The 12,995-nt window shown below is 32.8% G+C and overlaps 1 protein-coding gene across 3 annotated transcripts in view; it reads left to right on the top strand.

Annotated features, from left to right (window-relative positions):
* Nucleotides 1–12,995, top strand: part of LOC127732304 (uncharacterized) — a 96,574-nt gene that overhangs the window by 73,176 nt on the left and 10,403 nt on the right. For all 3 annotated transcript variants that reach the window (XM_052241369.1, XM_052241366.1, XM_052241368.1), the window contains exons 11-12: nucleotides 8,990–9,114; nucleotides 10,754–11,938. In XM_052241369.1, the coding sequence (XP_052097329.1) occupies nucleotides 8,990–9,114; nucleotides 10,754–11,938 (1,310 nt within the window). The remainder of the gene's footprint in view (nucleotides 1–8,989; nucleotides 9,115–10,753; nucleotides 11,939–12,995) is intronic.

Here is a 12,995-nt window from a genome sequence, read left to right as displayed (position 1 = left end):
TAGTCATTGTGTTCCAATATTGCACTCATTTGTATTATACAATCCATCCTGACATAGAAATATTACTGATTCACTATGAGGTTTTATATATTTTTATAATAAAATGCAGATATGGTCAGTTTTGGTTGATGCGGTCAAATAATTTTGTTATACGAGTCAGCCTGAGTTATCAAAACTACTGACATTTTTTTACGATTCAATATTTTGAATAAAAAGATGACATGCTGGCACTCAAAATTGATGCGGAGAAAATTTTGTAGTCATTGTGTTCAAATTTGCTGTCATTTGTATTATACAATCCATCCTGACATAAAAATATTACTGATTTACTATGCGACTATAAGATTAACAAAATAAAGTGCAAATATGGTCAGTTTTGGTTGATGCGGACAAATAATTTTGTTAAACCAGTCAGCCTGAGATATCAAATCTACTGAATTTTTTTGACGATTCAATATTTTGAATTAAAAGAAGACATGCTGGCACTCTAAATTGATGCGAAAAAATTTTTGTAGTCATTGTGTTCCAATATTGCTGTCATCTTTATTATACAATCCATCCCGACATAAAAATATTACTGATTTACTATGCGACTATAAAGATTTACATAATAAAATGCAAATATGGTCAGTTTTGGTTGATGCGGTCAAATAATTTTGTTATATGAGTCAGCCTGAGGTATCAAAACTACTGAAATGTTTTTAAGATTAAAAAGATGACATGCTGGCACTTTAAATTGATGCGGACAAAATTTTGTAGTCATTGTGTTCCAATATTGCTGTCATTTGTATTATACAATCCATCCTGACATAAAAATATTACTGATTTACTATGCGGCTATAAAGATTTACATAATAAAATGCAAATATTGGCAGTTTTGGTTGATCCGATCAAATAATTTTGTTATACGAGTCAGCCTGAGACATCAAAACTACTGAAATTTTTTAACGATTCAGTATTTTGACTTAAAAGAGGACATGCTGGGACTCTAAATTTATGTGGACAAAATTCTGTAGTCATTGTTCCAATATTGCTGTCCATCCTGACATAGAAATATTACTGATTTACTATGCGACTATAAGATTTACATAACACAGTGCAAATATGGTCAGTTTCGGTTGATGCGGAAATATAATTTTGTTATACGGGTCAGCTTGAGGTATCAAAAGCACTGAAATTTTTTTACTATTCAATATTTTGAATAAAAGAGGACATGCTGGCACTCAATATTGATGCGGACAAAATTTTGTAGTCATTGTGTTCCAATATTGCTGTCATTTGTATTATACAATCCATCCTGACATAGAAATATTACTGATTTACTATGCGACTATAAGATTTACATAATAAAGTGCAAATGTGGTCAGTTTTGGTTGATGCGGTCAAATAATTTTGTTATAAGAGTCAGCGTGAGGTATCAATTCTACTGACATTTTTTTACGATTCAATATTTTGTATTAAAAAAGGACAAGCTGGCACTCTAAATTGATGCGGACAAAATTTTGTAGTCATTGTGTTTCAATATTGCTCTCATTTGTATTATACAATCCATCCTGACATAGAAATATTACTGATTTACTATGAGGTTTTATATATTTTCAAAATAAAATGCAAATATGGTCAGTTTTGGTTGATGCGGTCAAATGATTTTGTTTCTATGAGTCAGCCTGAGTTATCAAAACTACTGAATTTTTTTTACGATTCAATATTTTGAATAAAAAGATGACATGATGGCACTCTTAATTGATGCGGACAAAATTTTGTAGTCATTGTGTTCCAATTTGCTGTCATTTGTATTATACAATCCAGCCTAAGATGAAAATATAACTGATTTACTATGCGACTATGCAGATATGGTCAGTTTTGGTTGATGCAGAAAAATAATTTTGTTATACGAGTCAGCCTGAGTTATCAAAACTACTGACATTTTTTTACGATTCAATATTTTGAATAAAAAGATGACATGCTGGCACTCAAAATTGATGCGGAGAAAATTTTGTAGTCATTGTGTTCAAATTTGCTGTCATTTGTATTATACAATCCATCCTGACATAAAAATATTACTGATTTACTATGCGACTATTAGATTTACATAATAAAGTGCAAATATGGTCAGTTTTGGTTGATGCAGTCAAATAATTTTGTGATTCGAGTCAGCCTGAGGTATCAAAACTACTGAAATTTTTTTACGATTCAATATTTTGAATAAAAAGAGGACATGCTGGCACTCTAAATTTATTTAGACAAAATTGTGTAGTCATTGTGTTCCAATATTGCTGTCATCTTTTTTATACAATCCATCCTGACATAGAAATATAACTAATTTATTATGCGACTATAAGATTTACATAATAAAGTGCAAATATGGTCAGTTTCAGTTGATGCTGAAAAATAATTTTCTTATACGGATCAGCCTGAGGTATCAAAAGCACTGAAATTTTTTTACTATTCTATATTTTGAATAAAAAGAGGACATGCTGGCACTCTAAATTGATGCAGAAAACATTTTGTAGTCATTGTGTTCCAATATTGCTGTCATTGGTATTATACAATCCATCCTGACATAAAAATATAACTGATTTACTATGCGGCTATATATATTTACATAATAAAGTGCAAATGTGGTCAGTTTTGGTTGATGCTGTAAAATAATTTTGTTATACGAGTCAGTTTGAGGTGTCAATTCTACTGAATTTTTTTTACAATTCAATATTTTGTATTCAAAAAGGACATGCTGGCACCCTAAATTGATGCTGACAAAATTTTGTAGTCATTGTGTTCCAATATTGCTGTTATCGTTATTATACAATCCATCCTGACATAGAAATATCCTACCCGGCACGCAACGTCATTTCAACGTTGAAATGTGGTTGATATTTCGTCATGACGTTGTAACAGCAACGTCGAAAGTATGTTGCAGAAAGTTAGTTGTTTCAACGTTGATTTTTAGTTGAATTTTTAAATCTTGAAGTTAGGTTGAAATAAATATGTTGTTTCAACGTTTAATGTTGGTTCACATGTCGACGATAGAGGTTCGTCGTGAAAAAAGATTGTATGCATCAGCGTAAAAAAATATTCACATCAGTGTTAAAGGGGAATCATTATAGTTGTACAATGTTTGTTGTTGCATCAACAAAAACTCATAAATAAGGATTTTCCTATGGAAAATTGTAATCAATGTTGCCTTTTAATTTTTTTGTACAATATCTAGTAAAATCAGGAATTTTCCAAAGAAATATTAGCTCAAACCGACGTTATCAAAATCATAAAAGTATACAAAAATATAAATTATCATTCATCCGGAAATAATTTAATGATAGATAAGACACAGCATGTGAAAGTGCGGCCTCTACACAGCAGATACACGAGGATTAGCACTCCCAATAATCTATAATTGATAAAATTATCACGTGACATGATGCTGATTAATATATGACCGCACGTGTGTGACCGCCTTTTTCAAACGCGGCAGCAATCATCAAGTGTGATACAAACACAGGAGATTGTACAATTTTCCTGGACAATATTTAGGACCGTTTTCAGCATAGAAGAGTTCATAGAAATGTAAGTGTTTCTTTAAATTATTATAAGTTGCTGTATTAATTGTCTTTTAATGCTTGTGTGATGTTAACATTGGGAGATTATAAATATTGTATGTTGTAGAGATATCATTACTGACCAGTGTGTCCATCGTCTTTTTTGTTGTACGTTCCAATTATGACTGCACTTCTATATAAATATGTACTATAATCTAGAAACAGCATAGTATTACTCAGCCTACATACAGTTTACTTTGATTTCTTCGAGAATTTGTTAAAGAAAAGGAACTTTACGAAGTAAGATTATCATCTCCCCCTTTTTTATCTAAAATTTTAACCCGTCATCCATTATCATTATTTTAATTATTGTCAACTATGCTCTGAAATTTTTAATGATTTCTTTTTATTATAAATTTATTTCTTCAATCGAATTTAACAAATTTAAAATATTGCTTGGCGATGATGATCGATGTTATTCTTATTTTTTGCACAGGTATTAGGGACAGAACAGAAACTTAAATGGGTCTATCAATACCCACGCTACGTCAATTTTTAAAGACCCAAATGTTGCAAAACACTTGTCCTACCTCCATGACAAATATGTTGTTGTCCCCGCACATAAAGCCCCAAACAACATCGTTTTTGTGTGTAAATGTCATTACATAAACTGCTTGATAAATGAATGAGTTATTGACAATTCACTTGGAAACTCAACATATACCCTCACGACACTTACCAAAGAGGAAATCCTGGATAATCATAGGTCTGTTCTATGTTCCTTTGGAATTTCAACCAAAGACGAAGAACTGGATCTTCCATAACTGTATTGGATACCTAAATTACATAAGTGTCCTTACAAACAACGGTATATTGCTGGGTCTTCCAAGTGCTCCAAGAAACCTCTTTCTAAATTATTAACATCTATTTAATCAGCAATCAAAGCCGGGCTCCAAAGTTATTGTGAAACTGCCTATTCTAGAGGTGGCGTGAATCAAATGTGGATACTAAAAAATTCCAAAGATCTTTTAGAGTACATGCAATCTAAGACTCTCTCATCTTGAAATAGTATTAAAACATTTGACTTTTCTACACTTTACTCAAGTCTTCCCCATTCCAAACTAAAAGACAAATTGAAAGAATTGGTATTACTTTGTTTCATTAAAAAGAATGGCGAACGTAGATACAAGTATCTTGTCTTGAGGAGGGATAAATCCTACTTTCACTCTGATTCAAACAAAATATTCTCTGAAACTGACATTATCAAGATGCTTGATTTCTTGATTGACAACATATTTGTTACGTTTAGAGGACGCGTTTTTTAACAGACTGTCGGAATTCCAATTGGAACCAATTGTGCCCCTCTTCTTGTCGACTTGTTTCTTTATTATTATGAGGCTGACTTGATACAGCAACTTCTTGGGAAGAAAGATAAAAAGTTAGCAATATCCTTAAACTTTACGTTCCGCTATATAGATGCTGTTCTCTCACTAAATAATACAACATTTGGTGACTATGTTGAACGAATCTATCCCATCGAACTAGAGATAAAGGATACTACAGATACAGTTAAGTCTGCCTCATATCTTGACTTACATCTAGAAATTGACAATGAGGGTCGGTTGAAAACAAAACTTTACGACAAAAGAGATGATTTCAGCTTCCCAATTGTGAACTTTCCATTTCTATATAGCATCATTCCAGCAGCGCCTGCATACGGAGTATATATCTCCCAATTGATACGATATTCCCGGGCTTTTATTTCCTATCATGATTTTCTTGATAGAGGATTGCTGCTCACAAGAAAGCTATTAAACTAAGAGTTCCAAATGGTGAAGTTGAAATCATCCCTTCGTATATTTTAAAGACGCCATCACGAGTTGGTTGACCGTTATGAAATAACCGTTTCACAGATGATATCGGATATGTTCCTTATGTCGTAACTACAATACCCTTCCCTTTTCACGAATGTGACCTACCGAAATAGACTATTTATCGGATTTGTAAAAACATAAGCAACACGACGGCTGCCACATGTGGAGCAGAATCTGCTTACCCTTCCGGAACACCTGAGATCACCCCCAGTTTTTGGTGGGGTTCGTGTTGCTGAGTCTTTAGTTTTCTATGTTGTGTCATCTGTACTATTATTTGTCGGTTTGTCTTTTTAGTTTTGGCCATGGCGTTGTCAGTTTGTTTTCGATTTATGAGTTTGACTGTCCCTTTGGTATCTTTCGTCCCTCTTTTAGAGTTTTAGGAAAAAAGATTTAATGAGAAAAATTAAAAGGAAAGATTTAAGGATAAAGGTAATAGCTTTCAAGGTATGTATTTTTTTTAAAATTTTTAACGGTTTTGATTATCAATAATCAATATGTATGTTAAATTGCATGTGTTGTTTGCGTGGATACTGTAATGAACTTTGTGATTTGTGTTGATTTATATGCTCTATATGGGCCATTTAAGCAGGAATAAAGACATTTGATTTGATTTGATTTGTAATATTTTTTTTAATGCATATCAAATTTAAAACATAACCATCTGCAATCAATAAGACGGGTGGCATTGTTACAATATATCCTGGTGTTCGAGATGGGTGGCATTTTAACAATAGATCCTGGTATCCGAGATACGTGGCATTATTACAATAGATCTTGGTACTCGAGATGGGTAGCATCGTTACAATAGATCCTGGTACTCGAAATAGGTGGCATTTGTACAATACATCCTGTTGCTCGAGATAGGTGGCATTTAACAATAGATCCTAGTGTTCGAGATGGATGGCATTGTTACAATAGATCCTTGTGTTCGAGATGGGGTGCATTGATACAATAGATCGTGATGCTCGAGATAAGTGGCATTGCTACATGCACAGGAGCGAAAAATGGTAAAAACGGATCCGTGTTAATGGAAACCAGTAAATTAATCAAAAAAAAAATGGCCTTTTATAACATTTCATTCCCTGCCTTTGACGTTCTATGTGATTGTTAACTTTTGTTTACAAAATATTATTTGTGGTTGGGTTTTTTTCAGGAAGAGTAATGAATGCCTACACAAAAATAACAGAAGCTGAATTAAAGAAGGATTATGCACCAGAAATGGTGGGAGGAGTTTGCAGACTACAATTCATTTTCACGAAAATATTAAAAATGAATTAAGAGATTATTTGTATTCATTTACCAGATCACCTTTTGGATATATGAGCTTTTGTCATATAAACTTGACATCTGTTGTATTGGTTTTTTTTTCATATCTTGCTGATGTCCTCTGTAGAGTCATGTGGCTTCAATGTCTTTTGTGGGTACAAACTATAATAGATATAAGGAGATGTGGTATTATTGCCAATGAGACAAATATCCACCAGAGTCCAATGGACGTGGAGGTCACTAAACGGCCGTCAACAATAAGCAAACACCCCACCGTATAGTCCGCGATAAAAGACCCGGACACAATTTTTTTAAGCAATTCACACGAGAAAAATCAACCGCCTAAATTTGTCACGACAAACACATATGACAGATGAACCAACAACAAAAACTAATTGCTTATTTCAACATGAAACAATGTCGTTGCAATATTAGGGTGACGTTGTTTCAATGTAAAGTTTTAACCTATATTCAATCAAAAATCAACGTTGATACAATGTTGAAAATATAACGTTGTTTCAACGTCAGATGTTCAACGTTGTTTCACCTTTCAAAATCAACAGTTAATTCAACGTCTTTTCAACGTTACAGATCAACGTTGATTCAACGTTGAAGTGCCTGCTGGGATTACTGATTTACTATGAGGTTTTATGTATTTACATAATAAAGTGTAAATATGGTCAGTTTTGGTTGATGCGGTCAAATAATTTTGTTATTCGAGTCAGCCTGAGGTATCAAAACTACTGAAATTTTTTTAAGATTCAATATTTTGAATTAAAAGAGGACATGCTGGCACTCTAAATTGATGCGGACATAATTTTGTAGTCATTGTGTTCCAATATTGCTGTCATCGTTTTTATACAATCCATCCTGACATAGAAATATTACTGATTTACTATGAGGCTTTATATATTTACATAACAAAGTGCAAATATGGTCAGATTTGGTTGATATTTGAGCCAGTCTGAGATGTTGAAACTGCTGGATTTTGATGATGATTTAACTATTTGAATAAAAGAAGGACATGCTTGAACTGTTTATTTGTGCAGAAAAAGAAATATTAGTAAGCCGACCATAAACATGATAAATATCAGTAACTGTACACCAATATTGCTTTCATTTATCATGATTATTTTATACGATCTAAGTACTATTTGTTATTGGCATTGTTTATCGATTTTATCTGATAACTAAGTTTATAAGATTAATGCTACATATTAAAACCGATCAGAACTTATAACATTTTATATAAAATACATGTATATACGAATTAAAGAATTTGATATTATTGGAATATATACTCAATCCCCGTTAACCAATATCGTTTCTAATTGATAAAATGGCAGATTACTGAGAAATTTGTATAACAAGCAAAGTTTTATGCGGACTTTATCTACAAATCCATGTATTAAATCTGTAAAGTTTATCAAGAAACGAAGACAAATAAAAATATTTTTTTTAAAAATCGATGTATAGCGGTCCTGGTTACAAGTTAACTTAGTGTTGAGCAGACCAGCCAAAAGTTAAATTGACATCAGGTCTGGTTCGATCGGAGTTTTCAAAATCAAAGTTAACTTATGGCAGGACTGGTTTCGAAGTTAACTTATAATAGTAGCGGACCTGTATCCAAGTTATCTTTTTCGGCAGTCATAAAAACAGTCCTAGGACCAATTCCGCTTTTCAAGTTAACTTGATTGTTGTAGGACTGGTCAGAGCCGTCCTAAATTCTGTCACAGGTTAACTTGCTGTACAGGTTAGGACTGCACCCATCTGTATGGGGTAAATCTGGATTCAGAATATTTTTTTTTGCCATCTGCTTGGCCAGATAATTTTTTTGTCATCAGATTGGGGATCAAAATATTTTTTATTAGAAAAAAACCATTAAGTTAAATAGCTGTTCCCTTAGCTAGCGTTGAAATATAGTACATGATGTAAAGTTACAAGTATATGATGTACCTTACAGATCAGCTGTTTTGTCTGTCTTAAATGATGATAATGTAAATTACCCTGCCGCCACATCAAATTTTAATTTTATTATACACGTCTAAACATGTGACAACTTTATGACAGACAGTCTCCATCGGATAACGAGTGGTTATACAAAGCTAAAACTACATATATATAGAAAGATTAGGATATGAATATTTTCTTATACAAAAAAACAGTAAGTTCGTTCTTTTCTTATTATAAATAGTTTCAATTTATGTTAGAAATAAGAGATAGTTTTATCATATTTTCTTGTTAGGGTACACACTCGAGGTATCCTAGTTGGTCTCGAAACATCATCTATTCAACAATGTTTATATGTTTCAGAGTATGTTGATTTTTGGTTTGATTCTATCCATTGTCATCGAACGAGCGACATACGACGAGTCAGTGATCGGCACTTTGATCCTCCGATTGTATTAGTTTTCACTGGAAAGGATAAATATGACGAGGTAATACAATTCTGTTGTTGATCGGAACGTCATCATGTAATATTTGCCAATGAGACTAATAAATATTGTAACAAACCCGGGGATAACAACATGCGAAATAATTCCTTAAAAGAGAAATGAAAGTCTTTATTTATAATACAAAAATAACGTAAAACAATAATAACATGCAGCAACACCATTTGAACAGGTACATTTATAACGTGCGATCTTAGACATGTTTATGAGCGCTTAAAATTAACAAAACACTTGGACAATAAGTTTACAAAACAACTTATGAACAAATAGAACTCCGTTGAATAAGTTGATTAATTGGTGCTTGCTTAACGTCAGGTGACTTATATTTTATACATAACCCCAAAAACAATTAATACAGTATATGTGTCCTTCTATATGGGACTAAAGGGATTGAGCACGGGGATTTGGAACTGAAAACCAATTGTTTATTATAAATACAATATTTATAGAGCGCATTATATAATAACAATAATTACAAAATGTAATCTATGCGCTTCACATTTAAAAGATAAAATGTTGGAAAGGGACATATATTTTGCCTCGCTACAGACCACAAAAGGACCCCTTAAAAGGATTACTATAAAACAGATTGTGTTTGTTATTATTTTTTATTGCTTTGAGCAGAATGCAGATACATTATTTCACTAAAACAAACCTATCTTGAGGATTGCGTACACATCATTTTTTTCGGATTAATAGTGTTCCCTGCCGAGTTATCGTTACTTGCGACGTTAATCAAAGTTATGTGTATATGCATTGCATGTTTAGAATGATGCAGAGATATTCAATGTCCAGTGGCGAATATGACATGCACATCAAGACGAGGATCAAGGTTCGGAGAAACTGAGATCACCCCCAGTTTTTGGTTGGGTTCGTGTTGATCAGTCTTAAGTTTTCTGTGTTGGGTATTGTGTACTGTTGTTTGTTTGTTTTTTTCCCTTTTTAACCATGGTGTTGACAGTTTATTATCGACTTATGAGTGTGACTGTCTCTTTGGTATCTTTCACCTCTCTCTTTAGAATTTGAAAAAAAGATTTAGGATAATAGATATCGTTAGTTCATATGGGATTGATTGAATGCATGCTCAGCATAAGAACAAACAAAACTAATAAAAACATTAGGTAGGTCCTCCAATAAGGTGGTGACCGATATGATGGTTTGGAAACCAACTTGAAAATGGGGTAATGAGATAGGAACAGCAATTTAGCCAGATAACAGGCCCCTGCACTGGCTCATAAAGAATTGATGCAAAGTCTTTAATTGTGCATATAGATATGCTCTCTTTCTACACGAAGCACGTCCGCATTCTGACTTTGCGCGAATTAATACATCCGGGATGACTAAAATTTATGCCGCAGTAAGCCAATGTGGTTTCTTTAAGAAGACTAGGTATGATTGCCAATTAGATGTACATGTAGGTTATGATAGGGCGTATGACAAAACCTTACACCGTATAGTAAGCTAAAGAAGACCCATATATTTTCTGTATAATTTTCATGAGAGCTAGTGATACGTTGGAATAAATAAAGATGACATATAGTTGGAAGTTCATAATTTATTCTCAATAACTATTGTTAAAGTGTCAAACATGATAACCTTTGATTCTTTGGTATATTTTCTGTAGGCAGATTTTAAGAAGAGAGAAAAGGAACTCAATGATCAAATGGGCAAGGTACTTGGATTTCAAACCAAATATCATCACTTGCACGACAAGTTTTATCTATCAAATACGAAAGACAGTGACGAAAAATTTGAAAAGTTGCAATACGCAATTTACGAGACTGCACGGAAAATGGGAAATTGGGGTAACGCTTTTCCGTTAAAATGGATTCTTTTAGAACATCTGATTGAAATAAATAAGAACGATGGAAAAAATTTCATTCATTTTACAGAAATGTCAAATATGGCTAAACATCCTGATATCAATATTATAGAAAAAAAGGATTTGTTGATGTTTCTCAGATTTCAGCATAACGTAGGGAACATCATTTTTTTTGAAAATTTACCGGATTTGATCATATTAAAGCCTCAGTGGTTAGCAGATGCTTTCCGGTGTTTAGTTTCAGATAGAGTTGCCAACAGAAGATTGCATCACCTGGAGGACTGGACACTGTTTACACTACAAGGCAAAATAAGTGATTCATTAATAACAGAACTCTTCGAATCAAAAGATGGAAGTCAGTTTTCAGGACAAAAAAATAATTTGAATAAAATTATGGAAAAGCTTGATATATTGGTCAAAATTGAGAACTCCAGTTACTATATAATGCCAAGCATGATGCCGTCTTCCACGTTTGACGATGTATGTGAAAAATTTGGCATTCTTGATGGAAAATGTAAAAGGACTTCCTGGCTTTGTTTTAAATTTGACTTTCTTCCACCATCTTTCTTTAACCATATATCTGCATGGTTTATCAGAACATACTACTCTAGCAAAGTAGAGGGTGGTATTGCTTTATATCGTGGCATATGTATGTTTGACATTGATGGATCTGGTGGTACAAAGATTTTGGTTACCATGTCGACTGATACAATTGCTCTTCAGGTTGTGACGTTTTCCGAACAACATGAGGGATTTGGAAGCACATGTAGCGATATATACAGTAAAGTAACTCACCTTATTGAAGATATAAAAGAGAGATATAAGGTGAAAATATCTTTTAAACTATATTTTAAATGCAGTGATGGTTGTTTTTTCAAAGACACATTTGAATATGAGAAACTGACAGTTGAGAAGGAGTGTTTCTGTATTCAGCATAAGCAAATGCATCGATCTGAGCAGATATATTCGCACTGGATGAACAATGAGGTATGTTTGTAAAACGGCATCATTATACATTGCTTAGATTATCATTTGAAAACCTCAACTGTCTTAAATAAAGGCTTAACTCAGTCTGATATTGTCTGGGAACATTGTCAACAGTCTTGACTCCCTGTGTCCCTTTCTCTCCAGGGGTCTTTCATAAATTCAATTTTAGACGTCAAGTCCAATGAGCAAAATATATAATCAGCTTTGTCTGTATCAAATGGTAAATGTAATGAAAATGGTATTAGTAATAATAATGGAAATTTTAATGGTAATAAATGTGTTAATGAAAATGGAAATGGCAATGGTAATTGTTATGCCTATATGAAGGATAGCAACACAATATACATAAACATGCATTTTCATATTTGTGGCATGTGCATATTAAACATGCATTTTCATATTTGTGGCATGTGCATATTAAACATGCATTTTCATATTTGTGGCATGTGCATATTAAACATGCATTTTCATATTTGTGGTATGTGCATATTAAACATGCATTTTCATATTAGTGGCATGTGCATATTAAACATGCATTTTCATATTTGTGGCATGTGCATATTAAACATGCATATTCATATTTGTGGTATGTGCATATTAAACATGCATTTTCATATTTGTGGTATGTTCATATTAGTGGTATGTGCATATTAAACATGCATTTTCAGATCTCGTAACATGTCTTCGAAATACTGTTCCCAGACATCAAACTTTCATTCTCATATTTTGTGACATGTGCACATCAGAGAATATCCAGATGTTTTGAAATTTTTTTTTTCAAATGGAAGATAAACAAAAACGTATTTCCGATGAAAAATTAAATACAGCCGTTAATTTAACTTCACAAATAATACAGTATAGTCTTCAAGTATAGATTCTGGGTATTGACGTTGTTTATCATCTTACTTACGTGTTGTAGTGTTCTTTTTATTATTTGTATATTTGTAACATGCAATGGTCAGTAAATGTTTGGTTTTATACTTTTGGCGTGGGTCGGTATTTATTATTTATTTTGTGCTGTGGTGATTTCTGTTTTCTTATCTTTCATTTTCGCTAA

This window comes from Mytilus californianus, unplaced genomic scaffold (assembly GCF_021869535.1).
Source record: "Mytilus californianus isolate M0D057914Y unplaced genomic scaffold, xbMytCali1.0.p SCAF_23, whole genome shotgun sequence".
NCBI lineage: Eukaryota > Metazoa > Mollusca > Bivalvia > Mytilida > Mytilidae > Mytilus > Mytilus californianus.
This window is presented reverse-complemented; position numbering and strand designations above follow the sequence as displayed.